This window comes from Erigeron canadensis, chromosome 5 (assembly GCF_010389155.1).
Source record: "Erigeron canadensis isolate Cc75 chromosome 5, C_canadensis_v1, whole genome shotgun sequence".
Classification (NCBI taxonomy): domain Eukaryota; kingdom Viridiplantae; phylum Streptophyta; class Magnoliopsida; order Asterales; family Asteraceae; genus Erigeron; species Erigeron canadensis.
The window spans coordinates 29538725-29563080 of NC_057765.1; the positions used below are offsets into that span (position 1 = coordinate 29538725).

The following is a 24356-nucleotide window of genomic DNA, read 5'->3' on the forward strand; positions in this document are numbered from 1 at the left end:
TTAGTGTAAAAAGAAAAACAAAATGATTTTTAATTATGGAGTAGGAAAACAACCAAACCAACAAATTAACTTTGTTCATCACACCAAGTTCTATTAGAGTAGGAAAAATTTGATTGACATAAGATTTTTTAAAATTATCTTATATAATACCGCTACAAATCCTTATAATTTAATTATGACATCATCATATTTTGTTAATTTAAAAATCAAAATATCATTCTTTTTTTAAATATATCTCATTAATATAGATTTTTATTAAATGTCCACGTTATTATGTAAGATTTTAATCATTTTAATTTTTCGTTATAATTATAATAAGCCGAAAACAATGGTATCTTTCCGTATAACGGTTTTACTTTTTTAGTTTTTATCAACTGTATGTGTTTCAACGTGTGTCCACAACTACACAACTTTTGTTTCCCTTTACTTTCTTTTTTTACATAATAACTTATTAAAACCTTTTGCAACTTATTATGTGTTTCAACATGTGTCCACAACTACACAACTTTTGTTTCCGTTTACTTTCATTTTTTACATAATAACTTATCACAACTTTTCTACTTATTTAAAGCGGTTATTATACATCTTAATATGACAACATATTTTAAAGGTATCCGGGTATCATTCGGTTTATTTTCAAAACGTTTATAAGTTATCCCGGGTTGATTAGCTAGTTGATAAGTATAACACAGTTTAAAGGAATTTTTTTTAATACGTATTTACAAATTAACATACATGGATATTAAAATCTATTAAAAAAGATTTTAATAGTTTAAGCCTTAAAAAAAGAATATTAAAAACTTGATGGGCCTAATCGTCATGCTTGGGAAACTTAGTACATCGGTCATGCGTGACCTATGATCTCCCATAATTAGTTTTCATCTTCATAAGACCCCCTCTCAAAACCCTAGTGCCTCTCTTCACGTTTCCATCAGTTCCAAGGTTATTCATTTGTTTTGGCTAATTGTCATGGCGTTTGTTTTGGCTACTTCATTTATGATTATGTTACATTTAATAATAATGACACTTATGTCGGTGCAAACTTGAATTGTCTTTTATTATTTTGACGACCCGATCTAGTAACATCATTTAATATAAGATACCATCCTTTACGAATGTGACAGTTTTTAAATGTTTATTTCTTTGCAAAGTTAAATGTCGTTAGGTAAAGTTTTGAAAAATCTAGGTTTTTAAACGATTGGTGTGATATTTGATCCACGTATTGGGTGAGGGGATCTCTAGCGTGGACCAGGTTAAAACAACGCAGTTTACACCCTTCGTTGTGATATTCGATCCGCATATGAAAAAAAGTAAATATGATAATATAAATAGTTTAAAATTATTTTTAGGAAATATTTTTGCATATACACAGTGCTAGTGCATAACCTACGTAGATCTAAGACCATTTGTAATGGTCAGTCATTAAACTCGGTGAAAGATGCCACGTAGAAGGTGATCGATTACCATATGTCAGTGAAATGAAAAGGTGAAATTGGGCTGGTGATTTCATTCACCGAACTTTGTTTCTTTTTTATTTTACTTTCTTATAGTCTGTGGGCCCAGTGACTTTTTTCAAATTCTGTTATTGGTTTTTGTTTGGGTATTTATAACAAGCTGCATATTGTTTTCTTCAATACGAGCATGAGGTTTTTAAAGTATACACAGAGTATATGATTTGATATGGTACTCTGCTAATTGAAAGAAATGGAAAGAAAAATATACTTACAAATTGTGAATCTATATGTTTTGGACTCTTGATGTATAAATGTAAAGAGGGGCATTTGGTGGGCGTTTTGATTTGTGAAGTGAGTTTTATCTAGTTGTTTCCTAGTTGTTATCTTGGAGAAGTCAAAGTTACATAAAGATTCTAGCAAATTGTTTGACCTTGTGATAAATGGTGTTAGTATGTAGTACATTCATGTTACACATGTTTAGAGTTTATATGATTTGATATGGTACTCTAATAATTGAAAGAAATGAAAAGAAAAAATATACTTACAAATTATGAGTATATTGTAAATCTGGGACTATTGGAGATGTATAATTGTAGAGAGGGGCATTTGGTGGAGTTTTGATTTGTAAAGTGAGTTTTATTTAGTTGTTATTTTGAAGAAAAGATCGTTACATAAAGATTTTAACAAATGATTTGACCTTGTGATAAATGATGTAGCCTTTTGTGAACTTGTGAATAAATTTGTTAATGTTTTTTGTTCACATGTGACAAACAGTTATATATAAGGCTTTGAAAAAAAATTTCTTCTGCAATATATGTTTTTATAACGTTTCACATGTGAATAAAAAAAAATGTGTTTCAATATGAAATTTAGAAGTTCTCACGATTCTTATAAAAAAAATAGATTATATATATATATTTTTTATAAATTCATTGTTTCATTACAATATTTTAATTTTAGAGAAAATTTGATAAAAATAAATATATTTATCCATAGTTTTTAATAAAAGGAATTTAAAATGCTTTCTGAAAAAACTAAATTAAAACTTTAATGTCTGTAAGAAAACTTAATAAAAATAAATATTTTAATGTGTATTTGTATTTTATATGTTAATTTAAGTTTAGATGTACTATATTTTTAATAAAATAAAGGTGTATTCAAATGTGTAAATGAATAGTTAAAGATAAAAAGAAAAAGTAAAAAAAATGAATAGGTGATGGTGGTTTAACAGAAAAAATTATAAGTAAAAAAGTGAACGGCTACTGGTCTAAATTAGGGCTAGCATAACAGGTCCGACACAACCTCTTAAGACACGACACGATAAGACACGACACCTATTAGGGCTAGACACGATACGTTATTGTGTCATTTTTTTCAAACACGAACACGACACGAAAATTACCAGGTTACACGAAAAGAGACACAATTAAATAAATTCTATCGAATCCAACCCCAAAATCAACAAATCCAGCTTGATTACTAACCAATCATCAAATTCAACATTATATAAAGTAGATCTGAGAAATATTGTGAAGGAAATAACAAAACTATAATGTATCCGATTAGATAACATAATCACAAATATGTTATCTGTTTTAACTAAAAAAATTAACCTGGTATTACTGAAAGGACCCAACTCGATAAACAGAAAATACAAGATATATATATATATATATATTTACCCCAATGCGCTGCAGTGGGTCGAGCACTCCCCACTGCGCCGCAGTGGGAGGAAACTACATACTATCCGAGGATTCCCACTGCGCCGTAGTGGGCAAAACCACCCCCACTGCGCCGCAGTGGGAGACCTGACCTGCAACCCTGACATCATTTTAACCCTTGATCCAACTTGCAACCTTCAAATTTCAAAACAAACTTCTCAAAACACATTTCAGAGGTTTCCAACAACAAAGTAGACACATTTCAAACACCATTACAACATAACATGTTTCACAAATCCAAGAACAACCGTAACGGGTCATTTACCCGTTTTGGAAACATTTTCTCCCAAATACGTCAATACCATTTTCCAAAGACTTTACAACTTGGACATTTACAGAAATATTACCGAAACATGACCTCAAACCAAAATGTACCATGAGCTATGAGGTGTGGGACATCTAAGCTTCTATACCAAAAGATCGTCATTCGTCTGAGAATGAGCTAATTACCTTCAAGTTCTTCAAAAGATATCTACAACTTCAAGCTTATCAACACACTTAGTTCCTTCTTTCGGAACTACCTATAAAAGTGTAAACAACTAAAATATAAGCAAAGGCTTAGTGAATATACTTGCATACTTTTATGGTTACGAAGGAGGGCACGTGCAAAGACTTTCACATGTAACCTATAACACCGTCGTGTCACATTTACATGCTCACTTTGCACACTAACAATTACATATATGGATCCATATAAGCTAAACAATCATAACAATCATAAATATCGGGAATCTTAGGCCCCGAAGGTTCTTAGGCCTCATAAACAATGCCCCGCATGAGCTTGACGCCAAATCAATTACCATGCTTGGAACATTCACATCTCATGGTAATTGACCCAACGTAAACATAAGGGTATACAAATATACTCACCTCCTCCGCAACAAGGACAATTATGCTATAATGACAATGCTCAACAAGCTCAACCTATGATCATCATATAAAAGGTATGAGCTTACAATTCACAACTTGACTAGCTCAACCTAGTCATACTCAAATACTAGCCTTTCTAAACCCAAAACCCAACCTATTTGTTATTGAGTTACTTTTATCTTTAACAATAACATTAGGTAGTTCAACCTACCATTTTCATCCACATTTCAATTACTAGAAAAATTCATCTTTTCTCATTAACTAAAATTTTCACATGAATTTGTCAATTTCATAATCAAGCACATCACATATCTCAATGACAACTAGTTTAACTAAGGAATTGGGGAAAATTAACCATAATTCATATTCTAGCAAAAACCCCCAAATTGGTTTACTCCATGAACCCTAATTTCAAAAGAGAGGTGAAAATTAAATTAGGGGAATTCAATACCTCAACAAACAATAAGTTAATGCAAGACTTAAGTTGGAAATTCTTCTTCCTTTCTTTTCTCTTTGGAATTCGGCCACCACCACAAAACCCACAAAACCCTAGCTTTTCAATTCTTAAATGAAGATTAATTGATGGTGATGATTATTATGGATGTCCTTATCCTTGAATTGAAGGAATTTAACTTTGATTTTGAAAGAAATGGAAAGAAGATTGTATGGAGAAATGATGAAGAACAAAAATGAAAGTGTGAATAATAGGATGGGAAAATGGCTGGCACTTCCTATGAGTGCCACGCCCCTTCTCTTTTTTTTGTGGGTGTTTTTACCCGCTATCCGTTTAAGTTCCAACTAAATTAACCCCATATCTAAAAATAAAATACTAAGAAATTAATTTAATGTCAAAACTATAAAAAAAGGTTAATTTCTTTTACCTTAAAATCTTGGGGTGTTATAATTACTAAGTGATAACACAATCATAAACTGAAAAGTCAAAACAATATTTACAACCGATAATCAGAAATCTAAACTGAAAAGTCTTAGATCATATCGGAAAAGTCGTGTTGTATTTCATCTGAAGATCTCGTGTTGTATCTCATCAGAAATATAGCCGGAAAATCTTCGTAGTCATCGTTCTTATATGTAGTAAATCTCTCTGTCGAGATAAATCTGGCGGTTCTATTTGTGGTGCATGGATGTATATTTGATTTCATTTTTAATATTAAACCAATGTGTAGTGGTTAAACTGGTGGTTAAATTTGTAAGATGAAAAGTGAAATTACTATTTAGATAAGATGTTGTTATTTGTTGTTGTAGAAATAGAGAGAGAAAGTAACGACCGAGAAGGAGGCGGATAAAGAAAAAGAAATGTTTAGGGTTTCACATTTTTTCTATGATATATATATATATATATAAGTATAACTTGAGTATAACTTAACATGTCTTTGACGGGTCTAACAGGTTGAGACCTGTTATGTCTTAACAGATGCGGATCTGTTAAGACACGAAATCTGTTAAGAACAGATCGTGTTATATCGTGTTCACAAGTTTCATGTCAAAATTATCGACCTTAGTCTAAATGTTATGAATAGCAAGAATAAGATTAAAAAACTTATTTATAACTCGTACATTTTATATGAACTTTGTGGAAAACTTTCAATAAAAATGTTCAAAGTTCTTCAAACTCTTAAATTTCAATCTACTTTATTAAAATCGTTTCATAGACTTCTCCATTTCACAAACACTCTCTTCTCGAAATATCTCCAAAACAAACTTTTGGCTCCATTTCCACTATAAAAACCCTAAACCTCTACAATTCAAATATATTATACATATATACATACACATAATATATAAATATACACTTTTTCATTGACTTGCTTGCATTTTCTTCAAAAAAAAATGTTTTCTCCAGGAACAAAGAAATCAAATAGAAAGGATCGAACGGCTCGTCCGCAACCACCGCCGTTAGGTAACGGCGGTTCTCCGGTTACTCCTGTAATCCCTAACCGAAAAATGGCAACGGAAAATGTTGTTCCGGACCGACCTAGTACCGGTACACCGGCGCCTTGGGCGTCTCGCTTGTCTGTCCTTGCTAGGTATATTACTGAACTCATTTGATTCTATAGATATAGATCATTTATATGTATATATATATATACGTGTGTGTGTAATTAGCGTAGTTAATATTAAAACTGATTGAATCGACATTTATTTCGGTGATAAGTTGCTGCGTTAACGCATGAATGAATAAATTGTGCAAACCGAATTCGATATATTTGATTCTATAGATATAGATCATTTGTATGTATATATGTGTAATTAGTGTGGTTAATTTTAAAACTGGTTGAATTGGCATTTGTTTCGCGGATAAGTTGCTGCATTAACGCCTGAATGAATACACTGTGCGAACCGAATTTGCTTCAATAAGTAGTTTGTGAAGTTTCCATAAAACTTAGGGCATGAATATATAGTGTTATCGACATTGTAGCCTTGTAGGTATGTAATAAGTTTATAGAATGTTTCGATGTAGCCGTGTTATTTCATTGTGCATTTTTTTGGGTCTTCGAAACTTTTTATAATTTTAAGAGTGGTTAAATACTGTCTGGAAATGCGTAGTTGTATATCTTATTTGTTGTTTTATAGATGTTTGGCTATAAGTCTATTTGATGAATTGCTGAGTTGGATTTTATCATCACGAGTCTTGTGTGGAAAGGCTTGTACTAGAGCCAGATAGCCTTCATTTAAGCCAGAGTTAATCATAGTATCTGTAGAAATTACATTGGAGTTTGCTATACTACGGTCATATGAAGTGAAGTATGGGTTTGATATTTCTTATATTGTTGCTCGTCATAACTAAAAATTAGGATTATATATTAACTGTGGCTGGAAGTGTACAGAATGACCTTAGGTTGTCATGTTTAACATGGACCAGTTTTGACATTACTGGAGCTTTCGTAGTGAATATGAACAGATGTTTTTGACTAATCTGTTATGAATATATTCTGGATAGTATTCATTTATAATTGCCTTTGATATAAATATTGCTTAGAATTCCAACCACAAAGAAAAGCGACAAAGTGGATGATGTAGACCCCATTCAACCTGTATATGTTGGAGAAGTGCCACAAGTAGTTCGTGATGAACAGGCTAATATCTTGCAGAAGCGTGTTCCTGGTTAGTGTCTATGGATTTTAATCTCCTGGGTTTATCATGTTGTTTCATTATTTTTCTTGTCAACCTCATTTTAACAGGTGATACAGGCATCTCTGGTGGGATGGACAAGGGAGCCTCTCTGGCATGGATGATATGTGGAAGCAGGCTTTTTATCTGGAGCTACCTATCACCCGCAGCTTCAAGAAAATGTATTGATCTTGAACTTCCGTCAACCAAATTAGAAGATGGAGATACTAACGAGAAATCTGGTAGTGCTTGGTTACTTTGTGTTCTTGACTGGGATCGTATCACATCGAGTACAAACAAGCTACTTCAACAAAGCACTTCCGCTGGTGTTCTTTTATGTAATAAGAAAACAAGCACCCTTATATATTGGCCCGACATTTATTCTTCCTCCCATTCAGTCAGTTACATCAATCAATCTGAGTCTGTAACAACCTTCACCAAGCAGCAACAACGAAGTTCTTATAACTCTTTGATTGCTTCTGCTATTCCTCAAGAGCAAAAGGTATGCATTGCCCTTGCATGCAGTTCTAATGGTCAACTTTGTAAATTCATTTGTTCGTCTTCTGGGATTCTATGTCAAGGAATTGTAAATGTATACTCTCAAGAAAGTCAACCCCCTGGTACCAAGAGATATCCACGGTCACTGATTTGGCATGCGCCATATGATTATTTGAAAGAACCAAAAAGGAGGTTTCTTCTATTGACAGATCATGAAATACAATGTTTCCGCGTTGACCTTTTTCGGGATTTTAGTATGTCAAAACTGTGGTCTCATGAAATAGTTGGAAATGATGGCGATGCTGGTATACAGAAGGGCCTAGCTGGACAAAAGGGGATTTGGCCCCTTGACATGCAAGTAGACAGTCATGGGAAAGTAGTAACTGTTCTTGTTGCCACCCTTTGTAAGGACAGGGCCACTAGTTCAAGCTATACAGAATACTCTCTTCTAAGCATGCAATACAAATCTGGGCTGGATATCTCCTCAGACTCCACTTACCATTTAAACGAGAAAATATTGGAGAAAAGATCACCAATTGAAGTGATAATCCCGAAGGCTAGAGTAGAAGATGATAATTTCTTATTTTCTATGAGGTTAAAAGTTGGTGGCAAACCTTCTGGATCTTCAATTATAGTTTCTGGTGATGGAACTGCAACAGTCACACGTTACTGGAGAAACACAAGCCGGCTTTATAAATTTGATTTACCTTATGATGCTGGGATTGTTCTGGATGCTTCAGTTTTCCCTTCTGAGGATGGAGAAGATGGTGCTTGGGCTGTCCTCACAGAGAAAGCCGGGGTGTGGGCTATTCCTGAAAAGGCAGTTTTGCTTGGTGGAGTTGAACCTCCTGAACGAAGCTTATCTCGTAAAGGAAGCTCTAAAGAAGGATCCACACAGGAGGAGAGAAGAAATGTTTCCTTTGCAGGAAACATTGCTCCTAGAAGGGCTAGTTCAGAAGCATGGGATGCTGGAGATAGACAAAGGCCTATTTTTACCGGAATTGCACACCGGACTGCTCAAGATGAAGAATCTGAAGCTTTACTTGCTCAGTTTTTTCATGATTTTCTCCAATCTGGAGAGGCTACTGGGACATTCAATAAGCTTCAGAATTCAGGGGCATTTGAAAGAGATGGAGAGACAAATGTCTTTGCCAGGGTAAGTAAATCGATTGTTGACACGCTAGCTAAACATTGGACGACTACTAGGGGCGCAGAGATTGTGGCTCTGGCTGTTGTATCCACACAGCTCGTTGATAAGCAGCAGAAGCATCAAAAGTTTCTCCAGTTTCTTGCTTTTTCTAAATGCCATGAAGAACTGTCTTCTCGACAGAGTATGATTACTGATCTGTTTAATTGCATTTTGGATGATTATTTAAATATCTCCTTGTAATCTCACTTTAACAACTATTGATGCATCCTCAGAAGCAGTTTAAGAAAGAATTTGAGCCAAAGATAAACATAGCATTAAGAATACTAGAGCCACCAGTTTTGACTGTTTACTTGTGAATGGGTGATTAGGTTGTGTTTAATCTCTGACGGATGATACTGGTGAATGTAAAAAGATTAAGCTTAAAAGGGAACGAGTCAAATATTTGAATGGGTTAAAAAGGTCGAAGTTTTCTTAAGTGTTTTTAAATGCATAAAACCTCTTCAATAATTGTAATAAGTTTAATTGTTATCAATATAATATATTTTTCTTTCATCTTAATAGACAAATCGTCTTTTTTTAAGAAACTTAAAGTTCGTGTATCAATAGCATTTCGGGTCAAACTGAAACGCTCCAACACTTGAAAGGACTTGCTCCCTATTACCCAACTCGACCATTTTACACCTGTAAAGAAATTTTAATCTTGTAATGAACGGGGGAGCTTCTTATTTTTCTTTCTTTTTATAATTTATTTAATGTGATTAACAGATATGTGCCATAGGATTGCTTATTATTTTATTTTTTTTCTGAAGCGTCATAAGATTGCTTCTACACCCTGTTCCTAATGTTTTTTTTTTTTTGAACGGCTTCCTTGTTTATATAGATGAGGAAGTGGTCGATAACAAAATATATCTCATTGTTTGTTTATGATAGTTACTTTAGGTAAATAGTGCATGCTATTTGTGGACTCTGACTATCAATTTCCATTTCTGCCATCATCAACTCTTGGTTTTTCTCCTGTAAATAGGGAAATCTTTGCAGATCATAATGGAACATGGTGAAAAACTAGCAGCTATGATTCAACTCAGGGAGCTCCAGAATCGGATAAGGCAGCAGAGTGCAACTGGTGTTGCCTTTGCCAACTCCAACTCTCAGAACGAGCTTTCTGGTTCCATTTGGGACCTGATTCAGCTAGTTGGTGAGAGAGCACGTCAAAATACCGTCCTTCTAATGGATAGAGATAATGCAGAAGTGTTCTACAGTAAGGTGTCTGAACTTGAAGAAGTATTTCATTGCTTGGAGAGAAAGTTAAGTCTCATAATCAGTGAAGAGATGCCATTAATGTTTCAGCTCCAAAGAGCATGTGAATTGTCAAGCATGTGTGTCACGTTACTAAATGCATCAATGAACTATAAGGATGAGAATCATATGTGGTACCCCCCACCAGAAGGCTTGACACCATGGTATTGTCAAACTGTGGTAAGGAATGGGATGTGGACTCTTGCATCTGTCATGCTTCAGCTGTTGAAAGAAATGGGCCACCTCGATATATCTGCAAAGTTGGAGTTTCTTTCTCATCTAGAGGTACTGGTTAAAGTATTACTCGAGGCATACTCTGGTGCCATCACTGCAAAAGTTGAGCGTGAAGAAGAACATGGTGGTCTATTAGAAGAGTACTGGAGCAGGAGAGATACACTTCTTGATTCACTTTATCAGCAAGTCAAAGGTTTTAACGAGGTAAAGGTATTCAATAACATTAGAATAGCTTCTGGGTGATGATCTTTACAATGGGATGCTTGAATATTTGAGATTTGATTGACACGTATACTGATTGCCATTGGTATTCTCAGGGTTCAAGTGAAGCGGTGGAAGAGCAAAATGGAAATATCACTCAACGATTATCTAATTTGCTGGCTATTGCTAAACGACACGAAGGATATCAAACTCTTTGGAATTTGTGCTTTGATCACAATGATCTAGAATTACTCAGAAGTCTAATGGTACGGATGTAGACAAGTTATTTACTTGATTCAATTACTTCTTCTCTCTGTGTGTGGTTTCATGAGTTCAGAATTGCTTGTATTTTTCTGCACGCTCTATCCCCCAACCCCAAGCAGACCTATAAACACATCCTCTATGGTATGTTATAAAAAGTCCCATCATAACTAGTAGGCCTGGCACTGTTGACCCATTCTTATGGATAGGCTGTTTCAGTTTTTTTTTTGTATTTATGAACATAACATTTAGGTTTAGAGGGAACGGGTTGAAAGTTGCCCATAATGTATTCATAAAGCATCAAATCTTCTAAATTGTATTGTTTGAAAAATAAAGTCATCATTGAAACAGTTCACTTAACGGGTCAAACTAGCATAAAAAAATTAGGTTTAAAGGAAACAAGTTGACAATTGCCTAGAATGTATTCTTAAGCATAAAACCTCCTAAATCGACTTAATTGAAAAATAAAATATATCATTGAAAGACAAATGGTATTCCAGTTATTGGGATCATATTGAGAAACTTGTCTCTATAAAAATTTAAAATTTGGACAAATGGTATTCCAGAACCTGTACATGAAGTGTCTTCAGTCAACTCTGTTTTTATCATTACTTGACCCGTTCATTTCGTTACTTATATATGAACAGATTTCATTCACCGGACCAAAAAATTATCATTACATTTTGTTGTCTAATGGTGTAGTCTTTGTTCTTGTGTCCTTATTACTGAACATATGTTAATGCAGCATGACAGTATGGGTCCCAAGGGAGGATTTAGTAACTTTGTGTTTAAACAAATGTACAACAACAAACAGTTCTCCAAACTTATGAGACTTGGGGAAGAGTTTCCAGAAGAGCTGGCAATATATTTGAAAGAGCATCCAGATCTCCTTTGGCTTCATGAAATATTCATGCATCAGTTTTCCTCCGCTTCTGAAACTCTTCATGTCCTGGCACTTTCTGATGATGATGGCTTAATCGCTGAAACTGAGGAACCCACATCTTATGAACCTAAGGTTGAACTAACGTTGGCTGACAGAAGACGGCTCTTAAACCTCTCGAAGATAGCTGCTGTGGCAGGTCTGACTTCCGCACTTGAACATTATTGATTAAGATAGTGTAGATTATCTCAATTCATGGTGTCTGATTTGATCTGATTTTCTTTTGTATTGGCAGGAAGAGATGCTGATCATGATACTAAATTTAAGCGGATTGAAGCTGATTTAAGAATTCTGAAATTGCAGGTTGGTCGTCTTTTAGCCGTTCGTAGCATCTGCGCCCAAGCTTAAAAGTTCTACCTTATTACTTGTATAAGTTTCTGGAATTTACCGACTATATTGTCTTGAGGTTTCAATGCTGACCCTTCACCTAAAAGGGTTCAGCTAAAAGAGAATTGATCAAACGTATAATTTTTCAAGGTCAATTTATAATGCATGTCCATCTATAGTAGTTTATGAAAATGAACAATATATGAAGAATAAAATGTTTGCTGAGTAACACAAAGGGACAATACTGCAAATGACCTGTTCGAACTCAATCTGATTTTAACCCTATACTCGACCTGCGGCCACCCTCCCATTTGTCATCTCTAAAGTTTCGACTATCTCTTAAGTTTATAAACCTATTCATTTTGCAGCAAGAAATACTGAAACTCCTTCCCGATGATGAAGAAACACAAGAGATCACACATAAGCTTCTCCCACCTGCTGACCTTATCCAGTTATGCTTCAAGATTCAAAACAAACAGCTCGCTCTATATGCTTTCGATGTATTTGCATGGACCAGTCTCTCCTTCCTGAGATCTAACACAAGTCTTTTAGAAGAATGTTGGAAAAATGCAGCCAATCAAGATGACTGGGAGACCATAAACCGGACATCCGTGGCTAAGGGCTTGAGTGATGAAGAAAATTTGGAGGTTCTTAGAGAGACCACTCTTTTTCAAGCTTCACGAATATGTTATGGTCCCGAAAGCGAAACTTACCAAGGCAAGTTTGAAGAAGTGCTTCCGTTAAGGCAAGAAAGCTTGGAGTCTTCTGTAGGCTCTTCAGTGGAAGCAATCTTGATGCAGCATAGAAGTTTTCCTGATGCTGATAAGTTGATGGTGACTGCAATTATGTTGGGAAGTGTTGCAGCCGATACAGGAGTGAAGGATGGTCCCTCACCTATGGAGTAAATGAACTGTCTGCATTTTCAGCTTGTTGGTTTTGTTTACGAGTTGAGATGATTACTAGCAACACATGATCGAGTGGCCATTGGTCTAACACATTTTAGAGGGTTAAAATCAATTGTCTTTTGTGATTTTTGTTTACCCTTGTTAAATGCAATCGTTATAAACTGTTTTGGCATTGCAATAGATGTTAATGATCTGTGACGAGCAGACGTATGCACAACCTTAGTTGTATGAAATGAGGCTTCTTAAATGTTTTCGCAACAGGCATCAGTGCATATAGTAAAGGTGATTTGGATGTAAACATTGTTCGATTTCAATCTCAATATAGAAACATAAGTGCACAAAACCATGAGCATTTAGTAAATGTTACATACCTTTATAGATTAAAAAATAAAAAATCTGAAAGTATAACCTTAGTAATGTCGATATATAATTAGCCAGAGTGTGGACCTGATGTTTGTATATGTCAAACGAAAATAAAATAAAATAAGCTAAAAATCATATAAATAGAAAAAAATTCTTGTTGGTATAATTAGGTTTTTCTAATGAACGTTTCAAACCATGAGTATTTTTATTGCCATTCCAAACCATTTCTTTACCATCCAATATATATTTATCTAATCTTAACTTATTATTATTATTATATTATTTCTTCCAAGTGATGATGGCTGAGAATCAATACAACACAAAATCTAAGAGCCAAGTGGCAGAAAGAGAGCCTCTATCTAACCCTTCAAAATCACAACCCAAATCCAAAACACCAATCAGAGAATGCTTACTTGTACACATTCTAATCTATCAATCTATTTAAATTTTCTATATATAACCTTCTACTTCTCCAACATCTTCACACCCTCTCACAAACTACTATCCTTCTGACCTTCTCTTCCATTTTGTTCAAAGAAATGGCAACCTCTGCAATCCAACAGTCGGCATTCGGGGGCCAAGCGACATTGAAGCCGCAAAACGAGCTTGTCAAGAAGACCGGCAGCTTCAATGGAGGCCGCTTCACCATGCGCCGCACCGTCAAGAGTGCCCCACAAAGCATTTGGTAAAAAAGCTTAGTCAAGTTTTACATTCAACATTTCAATATATCTTCTTTTTTTAAGATACAGCTATATAGAAAAATTTAGATAAGATACAATTATGGGTTCGAGTCTTGAGTTTCTCATCTCAAGGTATTTTTCATAAGTAGAGGGTTGGAGGTCCACCAAATCTAGTTAAAATTGTTCCAGTACGTCTGAATCCAAACTAACTTTACAAAAAAAAAGAAGATAGTATGGACAATTACTTGTATTCAGAGGTTTATATTTAGTGCTTGTTTCAGTTAGCTTCATATTTTTTTTAAAGAGCGAATTAGTATTTACTAGTTAGCATTCGAGACACCGCGGCATCCAATTGGGCTTTTAGTTAACTTATTTATACCAGATTATTGCTTTATCAAAACGTAGTGTTTGTGATAGCTTATTGCTTTTTAACAAATTCAATGTTTAAAAAGCTAATAAGTTACCTTCCACAATCTTGAAAATCAGGTTTTTTAAGCTTTTAAAAAGCGGTAAGCATAAGTTTGTTTGGATTAACTTGTTATGTTTTTAGCATTTACAATACTCAATAAGCTAATAACCTGTCCAAATAATCCCTTTTAGTTTATAACACAATCAGTCTTAGAAATGAAGTCTTAACTAATTCTATAACTGGTTTGACAGGTATGGCCCGGACCGCCCAAAGTACTTAGGCCCGTTCTCGGAGCAAACTCCATCATACCTAACCGGTGAATTCCCAGGTGACTACGGGTGGGACACTGCAGGATTATCAGCTGACCCCGAAACATTTGCCAAGAACCGTGAGCTCGAGGTGATCCACTCTCGATGGGCCATGCTTGGTGCACTCGGGTGCGTATTCCCCGAGGTTCTTTCGAAAAACGGAGTCAAATTCGGTGAAGCCGTCTGGTTCAAGGCCGGTTCCCAGATTTTCTCAGAAGGTGGGCTCGACTACCTTGGAAACCCGAACTTGGTCCATGCTCAGAGCATTTTAGCCATCTGGGCATCACAAGTGGTTCTCATGGGTCTCATTGAAGGGTACCGAGTTGGCGGTGGACCACTAGGCGAAGGGCTAGACAAGGTTTATCCAGGTGGGTCTTTTGACCCACTTGGATTGGCTGATGACCCAGAAGCGTTTGCTGAGTTGAAAGTCAAGGAGCTTAAGAACGGTCGATTAGCTATGTTTTCGATGTTTGGGTTCTTTGTTCAAGCCATTGTAACAGGAAAGGGACCGATTGAAAACTTGTTTGATCATCTTAGTGATCCAGTAGCTAACAATGCTTGGGCTTATGCCACTAACTTTGTACCCGGAAAGTGAGTTGAGTATATGTAAATTCGATGATATCGTTATGCAATATTACAAGTAGAAGCGTTGTTGTAAATGTTTGTATGTATTTATGTACGTATATATATATGCATTCCTAACAAAACGCCAATGATTCCGACTAACATAGAATTACACTAAATTACCAATTACAATTTGGAAAATGATTCTGCTATACGTATACCCCCTTTGGCTAGTTTTCAAACGGATAGAGCGAGTTAGAACATGAAATGGCATCCAACTCCTTTAAGATAGCGCATAAAAACTCCCAAATTGGTATTCGGTTCAGACTATTTAAGATAGAGTGTGGATTAAGTTATAACATCGTCGATTCTGTTAATGTTAGATCGACGTAGCCCATCATGTTTTTTGCATGACATTGTATTCTGTATATGGCTGGTTAATATTAATCTACATACTATGATAGTCATGGATCTGTATTCAGTAATCACCACTTCTAATCTGGGAGAAAGATTATGTGTAATCAATGAAAATCAAAGAAAACTAATTATGAGCAAAGACAATCTGATACATGAAGAAGTACGAAAACGTATCATGTTATGACCAATAACAAGCTAAATGTGTCGACCCATAACAACCTTTTACACAAAAACGTACAAAACATATTAAGTTACACAAACTTGAGACGACGTTAGATTGGCTTAAAAATGAGTTCGACACAAACTTATTCAGGTTGGATTCATGTCAAACGGGTTGAAATCTTAGTTGTGAGGTAACAATATGACTTATTAACTTCTGTACTAGATTATAACAGACGTAACAATGTAAGTCCTGGATATTTCTAAGTTTTTATCTTCTCAAGTCTTGAAGTTCTACTGGTACTTATCTTAGAATATTGGGGTTTGTATATGTATCTATTAAGGATAGAAGAGTGCTGCAGTGGTAACGGTTTATAATGCGTGAGATGCCGTAACAGTAATACAAACGGTTTATGTTACTTTGCTGAGATGTTCCGATGAGGCATCTAATCGTGGTTATCATTCTAAATATAATTCGAATATTAGGTGTAAAAAAATAATAAGGTGCAAAAATTAACCTATCATAAATTATATTTATTAGGGTTATTTAGGGGTAGTGTGAGAATATTAAAAAAAAATACTGAATTTCTAAAATAGGAAGCCAAATTTGTTTTATACTGTAATAGATATAGATATTACCTAGTTTAAGTAATTAGTTTATATATAGTAGATTAATAATTCTGGTTTCCTTATAATTAGTATTCATTTACTTGGTGAACTCTTTAGCTATATATATAACCCTTGTATATATGAAAGAACAATTCACATCACAATTGAAAATTGTTTTTTTAAAAAAAAAAAAACTCATCACCGTTCCATCCTATAATCATCACTAGCTAAAACCCCAATTCTGTTTCGTTTTTCATAGTCGTAGAAGTTAGTTTCAAATAAACAAATATTATATTTGAGTTTCTTTTTGTTCCCTTTGTTTTTAATTCGTAGCCTTCAAAACATCCATACCCCTTTTGTCTTTTTATTTTTTATTTTTTTATAATTAGTTTCATTGGTGTTAAAACAGGTTTCTTTTCTCACTACAAGTCGTTAGCCAACATCTCTAGTCGTAAATTCATTGTCATACTTTCAAAGAAAGGCTAGGTAATTTTGTTAAGTTTCTCATATCGCCCCGAAAAGGGAATACTTAAAACACTTATTTGACATTTAACTTTGGGTAGTTTAAAAATCAACATGACAAGAAATCTAAGAGCCACATCACAAAAAAGACCTACATCTCATCCTTAGAATCAGAATCCAACTAAAGTAAACCAATAAGATGATGCTGAGTTGTACACATCCTAATCCATCAAACTGATTACGTTCCTTATATATATAACAGTTTTGCTCCATATACCAACATCTACAACACACCCTCCTCTTACACACTTTCATCTTATCAACAAATGGCAACTTCTACAATCCAACACTCAGCATTCGCCGGTCAGGTGACATTGAAACCACAAAATGAGCTCGTTAGGACGACTGGCAGCTTCAATGGAGGCCGTTTCACCATGCGACGCACTGTCAAAAGTGCACCACAAAGCATTTGGTAATAAAACCTCAAATTCATGTTTATATTTAACTATTTTCAAACTTATAGAAATGGAAACTAATCCTAACTATAATTGGCTTGACAGGTATGGCCCAGACCGCCCAAAGTACTTGGGTCCGTTTTCTGAGCAAACCCCATCATACCTAACTGGTGAATTCCCAGGTGACTATGGTTGGGACACTGCAGGGTTATCAGCTGACCCCGAGACATTTGCCAAGAACCGTGAGCTCGAGGTGATCCACTCTCGATGGGCCATGCTTGGTGCACTCGGGTGTGTGTTCCCCGAGGTTCTTTCAAAAAATGGAGTCAAATTTGGTGAGGCAGTTTGGTTCAAGGCTGGTTCCCAAATTTTCTCAGAAGGTGGGCTAGACTACCTTGGCAACCCAAACTTGGTCCATGCCCAGAGCATTTTAGCCATCTGGGCTTCTCAGGTTGTCCTTATGGGACTTATTGAAGGGTACCGTGTTGGTGGTGGCCCACTTGGTGAAGGGCTAGACAAGGTTTACCCAGGAGGGTCCTTTGACCCACTTGGGTTGGCTGATGACCCAGAAGCATTTGCTGAGTTAAAGGTTAAGGAGCTTAAGAATGGCCGATTGGCAATGTTTTCCATGTTCGGATTCTTTGTTCAGGCCATTGTAACAGGAAAAGGCCCGATCGAGAACCTGTTTGATCATCTTAGTGATCCAGTGGCTAACAACGCTTGGGCTTATGCTACCAACTTTGTACCTGGAAAATGAGTTATATATATGTAAATTCAGTGATTATCATGCAATATTACAAGCTGAAACTGTGTAATTTTATGTTTGGATGTATGTATATACGTATGCTTTTCACAAAATTTACCAATGGTTAATTTTTCAAAAAAATATGCAAGCTACAAGGAATATGAAAAGAAAGTTGTAGTTCAATGGTGAAGAGAAAGAGCCTGGTATTAGTACTTAGTGCATTCTCCATTATGTTTGAATGTATGTATACGTATGCTTTTCACAAAATTTACCAATGGTTTAATTTTCAAAAAATATGCAAGCTACAAGGAATATGAAAAGAAAGTTGTAGTTCAATGGTGAAGAGAAAGAGCCCGGTATTAGTATTTAGTGCATTCTCCACGGTGATCAATAGAGGATACAAGATATTCGAGTCAAAGTTCATTATACATATAATCTTACAGGCATAAAGCCATATGTAGAAGACTCTTTGACGTCCAATAACCCTACTTACAGGTCCGTTTTTGAAGTTTTGGAGGCTTCGGATAAAATTTTCTAAATGGAGTCAACTATATCATCAACATGTGGTATAGCCTTAGTAAAATCGTCTTGTCAACCATAGGTCTACCGGCTGTGATTATGTATTTTTAAGGAGAAACAGATTTTTTTTCATGATTCTATTACGGTCAGATAAAATGGTACCAATGAGCGAATCAATGTACAAAAGGAGGATGGAAATGGAGAAGTCCACCAGGTCCAGTACTTCGACCAATTCAGTTTTATCGAAGGCATCAAGACAACAACCGGAGAGATTTGCTTTAAAGGTTATGATTAGCGTAACTTTTTTATTTTATTTGGTACATAGATACTAACAATTTGACTCAACAAGTAACACATATAGAAAGCTAGACAAATGTTTTCTTATAGATATGTACTAGTTCAGTGGTACAAGTTAGAGGCCGCAAAATTCTAAGGCCAGGTCTTAAATATCCGCAAAACTCCCTTCGCGGCTTCGCCCCTGTTCATCTACTAACACATCAAACCTGTTGTTGGACACAATGGTCGCTGGAGAAGAGTCTAAACTTGGTAGAAACTATCATGATTTAACAAACATTGTGACAAGCCATCCAGTTAGAGTTGATAACTAGCTATGATGAGAAATGATATCTTAACAAACATTCTAATTGCATTCCACCTTTCTTATACTCTGTTGATGGCGAGATTGGGTATCGTTGACATTGACACACTCTAATTACACATAGCAAAAACCCGCTATATACTGGGTTCCATTTAATCTATAATCTTTTATGAGTTCATTGTATCCTACATGAATTGAAGGAATTTACTAAAATACCTAAAGTTGTATTGAATTGGGGATAAAACTGAAATATATTCAACAACTAAATTAGAGTTTACAATATAGTTATATAGAGTGAAAGAAAATTTCTGTTGCAAGGAATTGAATGAATGGGAACTAACTATGGTCTGATCCCTATTTAAGGACTAACTAGTAATCACTTGTAACAACTTTTTCCCGCTTAGGACTACTACCGGTAAAACTTATCACGTGCTCAGCTTGTGACTTTTTCGTTATAGCTTATGAGCTCCATAAGCTCTGAGAGTCAAATTGGTCGATATTTAGATGATAAACTGATGAGCTGAAAACTATGTAGAAAAGCTAACATAAACACCCCCTAATTGTCACCTTTATTCATGCATTGATATTTTTAATTTTAAATATTGGATTGTTTCACTAAACTAAAAAGCTAGTATAATCTTAGCCGATTTGTTTACTAGTGATCAATTACAACTAAAATCTATATTTTTTTTTGTAATTTAGCAAAAATGATAGTGAAAGTTGGCCACATGTTTTTGTGGTCATATCTTTTTTCGTGGCTAAGAATCAAAGCACCAAGAGCTGACTTGGCAGAAGAAGGACCTCCATCTCACCTTCAAAATCAGAAACCAAATCCAGTAAGCCAATCAGATATAGCTTATTCGTCACATCCTAATCCATCAAACTTCCTTATATAACAGTTCCCATTTACTAACATCTACAACAAACTCTTTTCTAACAAACTACTATCTCTCCAACATTCCCTTTGAACCAAATGGCAACTTCTACAATCCAGCACTCGGCATTCGCCGGCCAGGCGGCATTGAAGCCACAAAACGAGCTTGTCAAGAAGGCCGGCAGCTTCAATGGAGGCCGCTTCACCATGCGGCGCACTGTCAAAAGTGCACCACAAAGCATTTGGTAATAAGAAGTTGCATTCCTATTTTCATATCTTATAAATCTATATGGATGAAAACTAACTAGAACTATAATTGTGTTTACAGGTACGGTCCTGACCGCCCAAAGTACTTGGGCCCATTCTCTGAGCAAACCCCATCATACCTAACTGGTGAATTCCCAGGTGACTATGGGTGGGACACTGCAGGATTATCGGCTGACCCCGAGACATTCGCCAAGAACCGTGAGCTTGAGGTCATCCACTCTCGATGGGCCATGCTTGGTGCCCTCGGTTGTGTGTTCCCTGAGGTTCTTTCAAAGAACGGTGTCAAATTCGGAGAAGCAGTCTGGTTCAAGGCAGGTTCCCAGATTTTCTCAGAAGGTGGGCTTGACTACCTTGGAAACCCGAACTTGGTCCATGCCCAGAGCATTTTAGCCATCTGGGCATCACAAGTTGTCCTTATGGGACTCATTGAAGGCTACAGGGTTGGTGGAGGCCCACTTGGTGAAGGGCTAGACAAGGTTTACCCAGGAGGGTCCTTTGACCCACTTGGATTGGCTGATGACCCAGAAGCATTTGCTGAGTTGAAGGTTAAAGAGCTAAAGAACGGTAGATTGGCTATGTTTTCGATGTTTGGGTTCTTTGTTCAAGCCATTGTAACAGGAAAGGGCCCGATTGAAAACCTATTTGATCATCTTAGTGATCCAGTAGCTAACAACGCATGGGCTTATGCTACCAACTTTGTGCCCGGAAAATGAGTTGACTAGTTGTAATTTTGGTGATCGTTATGCAATATCACAAGCAAAATATTTCATTTTTCTAGCTTCATTTATTATTCTTGTGTGGTTGAACGTTTAAATGACGCAACTCTACACTGCAAATATTGATAACTAGGCTACACTATAAGCAAAACTGCAAAAGAAAACACTAGGGGACCAATGAAACTAAGAATTTACATGATTAACATGATAAAAGCAACATATAAAGTGGTGCCTCATAAATGACGTACCTGGTAATAGTCTAATAGGCTACTGATTTAGGTTTAGGTTTCGGGCATTACCTTTACCATACCGGTGACAGCATATCCATATTGAAGTTTACTACTTTGTTCTCGGAACATTACATGATACAGCTTTCAGAAATGAAAGGAAGGTTTTGGACATTACCCTGCATATCCAAGGATGGCATATTCATTTAGTATAGACATGAGACTGTAACTTGATCTCAAAATGGTTGCGCTCAAACTTGTGGCTGAATCGAAAACTAACTCTTGTGCTCCATAGAGTCATTTCGAAAGGTGATATCAGAAGGAGGTGGCAATTTTGGTCCATAGTCCATTTACTTATAAATAAGTGGAGCTGGGTTGTTTTATATAGGAAACAGGTAAAATATATTGAAAAAAGTAGGAGGGAAATGAGTCATATGGTTTTAAAGTCACCCTTAATCTAGCATTTAAGACATACAACCTGATAAACCATTTTTATTCCAAGTATCAGATAATTATTGTAACAATTTATCCATAAATCATTATTACCACACTAAATATTTTTTTAAAAATATTGGACAAACTCACAAACCCTACCCATTTGACCTTACCAAAAAATGACCATGTTTGACCCATTGCCCAAGCTCCTAACCTGGCCATCTTGCCACCATTAATAATGGTTCACAGCATCACCAATAATCCAGGCAAGAACATGATCCATCTTTAAAATGGTGATAGCGGCTGTTGTCTCTAACAACAATTTCACGATTGTAAAGCTTTGATAAAAGTTTCGTAACTGAGTGACAGTCATTGCAGACACGAAGATTCTTCACTACCCGGATTGGGATTCCAGGTTTCAGATTAATTAACCCAAAAGCAATAGCTAGCCTCTCGCTATGGCTTTCCAATTCAGTTTCCTTTTGATCATCACCTTCGATATGCAGCAAAACCTGGGATTTATCGGGTACATGCCCTGCAGATTTCAGTCGTTCCTTCATCTCTCTCAACTTAAGGTATATCTCATTAGTCTGGGGATGTGATTGATCACCCACAATGAACTCATGAACCTCATCTTTATACTCTATCAAACTGCATCCCGGATCTTTTCTCACACCTGTTTTTCTCATTTTTTCTCTAACATGTGAAACTTGATCCCAATCACCAGCGGCAGCATACATATTAGACAATAGCACATAACTTTCAATATATGTTGGATCGATTTCTATTATATGGTGAGCAGCATATTCCCCAATTTCCATATTTTTATAGATTCTTGAGCCACTGAGCAAGCTCATCCAGATAACCTTGTTTGGTTTCATAGGCATCTTTTCTATCACGTTCTTTGCTTCTTCAAGACGGCCCGCTCGACAAAGAATATCTACAAGACAACCATAATGCTCGACTGTGGGTTGTATTCCATAATCATTTACCATCATATCAAAATATCTTCTGCCATCTTCAACCAGACCCGCATGATTGCAAGCATTCAACACACCTATGAAAGTTATAGCGTTAGGGCGGATGTTAACTCTAAGCATTTCAAGAAATAATTCAAGAGCACGCTTAGCTTGTCCATGCACTCCCAATCCTACTATTATAGCTGTCCAATGACCCAACTTTTTCTTGCGTATAACTTTGAAAACAGTTAGTGCACTCTCAATGCTCCCACACTTGCAATACATGTCAATGAGTGAAGTACCAAGCACACCATCTAGTTCATGTCCATTTTTAACCATATAAGAATGAACCCACCTTCCCTTGCTAAGCAGAGCTAACCATGAAATAGCGGATAATGTACTAACAAAAGTACTTGGAGTAGGCACATATCCTAAATTTAGCAGCTCGGTAAACATCCTCAAAGCTTCTGAAAACCTTCCATTCAATTCATACCCTGCTATCATCGAATTCCATGTAATTATATCTTTCTCCTCCATCTGATCAAACAATCTCAGTGCAGAAACAAAATCACCTGCCTTCATATACCCATTAATCATAGCATTCCAAGATGGTAAATTCCTACTCGGCATCTCATTAAAAACCATTCTCGCATCATCAACATTCCCACATTTCGACAGACCATCAACCATCACAGTCCATGAAACAGCATCTCTTTCCGACATCTCATCAAACAACTCTTTTGCCAAACCAATCTCACCAACCTTCACATACCCATCCATCAATGCATTGCACGAAACCAAATCTTTCTCACTCATCCCATCAAAAACCTTCCTTGCAGACACGATATCCTTAAACTTTGAATACATACTAACCAAACTACTCTGCACAAACAACTCATTCCCAAACCCGAACTTCAATCCCAACCCATGAATCTGCACACCTTCTTTCACACCCACTAATCTCCCACACGCTTTAATCACACAAGGCAAAGTAAACGCATCAGGGATCAACCCAGACCGCGAAAAAAACTCAGCAAACATACTCAAACATTCTTGGGAACGTTGGTTTTCGACGTAACACTTAATAAGGGTGTTCCAGGAAAACAAAGTTGGGTCAGACATTTCGTCGAACACCTTCCGGGCATGATCAAGATTGTGGGTTTTCGAGTTCGTGTAAAGAGATATAAGGCGAGATGAGATAATGGGGTTATTGAAAGTTGATGTTTTGATAGATATAGCATGTAATTGAGATGGTTCAATTGGGTTTGTGCAGATTTTCAAAGGATATGATTCAATAGAGTTGCAAGAAGATGTGGTGAGTTGGAGCATTTTGATTTTTGATGAATATAAATATAGTAATTTTGGTGTTAATTTTTAATTTGTGAGATAAAGATATAGGAATTTGATAGCAGTTTAAAGAAAAATGTTGGATTTGCCGCCCTAAATATTTAAATTACCGTTTAGATTGAAAAAACTGACTTTTTATCCGTTTCATTTGCATTTGGTTAAAGTGTAAAAACCGGCTTCGGATAGAGTCATACCTTTCATTCCTCTAGTTAATTTTCAGTTCAACATATTTTTCATTTATTTTTTTGTCTTACTAA

At 35.9% G+C, this 24356-nt stretch overlaps 4 protein-coding genes across 5 annotated transcripts; 3 read left to right on the forward strand and 1 right to left on the reverse strand.

The window, feature by feature from the left end:
* The first annotated feature begins 5765 nt into the window (after window positions 1-5765).
* On the forward strand, window positions 5766-13244 carry LOC122599819 (nuclear pore complex protein NUP133). Of its 2 annotated transcripts, none has more exons than XM_043772403.1 (8): window positions 5766-6090; window positions 7044-7168; window positions 7246-9003; window positions 9847-10562; window positions 10670-10819; window positions 11560-11893; window positions 11990-12057; window positions 12450-13244. In XM_043772403.1, the coding sequence occupies exons 1-8, from the start codon at window positions 5894-5896 to the stop codon at window positions 12984-12986; spliced, it is 3885 nt and encodes a 1294-aa protein (XP_043628338.1). In that variant the 5' UTR covers window positions 5766-5893; the 3' UTR covers window positions 12987-13244. The 2 variants fall into 2 exon arrangements, with proteins under 2 accessions (XP_043628338.1, XP_043628339.1); XM_043772404.1 differs by having other exon boundaries at window positions 5767-6090; window positions 9847-10556.
* A 575-nt stretch (window positions 13245-13819) lies between these two features.
* On the forward strand, window positions 13820-18232 carry LOC122601527. The gene is made up of 4 exons (XM_043774280.1): window positions 13820-14034; window positions 14690-15337; window positions 17220-17429; window positions 17518-18232. Exons 1-4 carry the CDS (start codon window positions 13889-13891, stop codon window positions 18167-18169), a joined length of 1656 nt encoding a protein of 551 aa, XP_043630215.1. The 5' UTR covers window positions 13820-13888; the 3' UTR covers window positions 18170-18232.
* A 1954-nt stretch (window positions 18233-20186) lies between these two features.
* Window positions 20187-21198, forward strand: LOC122599956 (chlorophyll a-b binding protein 36, chloroplastic). The gene is made up of 2 exons (XM_043772578.1): window positions 20187-20393; window positions 20477-21198. Exons 1-2 carry the CDS (start codon window positions 20248-20250, stop codon window positions 21126-21128), a joined length of 798 nt encoding a protein of 265 aa, XP_043628513.1. The 5' UTR covers window positions 20187-20247; the 3' UTR covers window positions 21129-21198.
* Window positions 21199-21309: 111 nt separating this feature from the next.
* Window positions 21310-24150, reverse strand: LOC122599955 (pentatricopeptide repeat-containing protein At5g48910-like). Its single transcript, XM_043772577.1, has 2 exons — window positions 22008-24150; window positions 21310-21537 (listed from the first exon to the last, which is right to left on the reverse strand). Exon 1 carries the CDS (start codon window positions 24079-24081, stop codon window positions 22045-22047), a length of 2037 nt encoding a protein of 678 aa, XP_043628512.1. The 5' UTR covers window positions 24082-24150; the 3' UTR covers window positions 21310-21537; window positions 22008-22044.
* Window positions 24151-24356: the final 206 nt, after the last annotated feature.

Bases quoted from the DNA above. Each gene is read 5' to 3' on its own strand.
- LOC122601527 (XM_043774280.1), top strand. From the start codon at position 13,889: ATGGCAACCTCTGCAATCCAACAGTCGGCATTCGGGGGCCAAGCGACA. The intron at 14,035-14,689 runs GTAAAAAAGCTT...CTGGTTTGACAG, and splicing joins AGTGCCCCACAAAGCATTTG to GTATGGCCCGGACCGCCCAA. The intron at 15,338-17,219 runs GTGAGTTGAGTA...TATATATAACAG, and splicing joins ACTAACTTTGTACCCGGAAA to TTTTGCTCCATATACCAACA.
- LOC122599955 (XM_043772577.1), bottom strand. From the start codon at position 24,081: ATGCTCCAACTCACCACATCTTCTTGCAACTCTATTGAATCATATCCT.
- LOC122599956 (XM_043772578.1), top strand. From the start codon at position 20,248: ATGGCAACTTCTACAATCCAGCACTCGGCATTCGCCGGCCAGGCGGCA. The intron at 20,394-20,476 runs GTAATAAGAAGT...TTGTGTTTACAG, and splicing joins AGTGCACCACAAAGCATTTG to GTACGGTCCTGACCGCCCAA.
- LOC122599819 (XM_043772403.1), top strand. From the start codon at position 5,894: ATGTTTTCTCCAGGAACAAAGAAATCAAATAGAAAGGATCGAACGGCT. The intron at 9,004-9,846 runs GTATGATTACTG...TCCTGTAAATAG, and splicing joins AGAACTGTCTTCTCGACAGA to GGAAATCTTTGCAGATCATA. The intron at 10,563-10,669 runs GTATTCAATAAC...TGGTATTCTCAG, and splicing joins AAGGTTTTAACGAGGTAAAG to GGTTCAAGTGAAGCGGTGGA.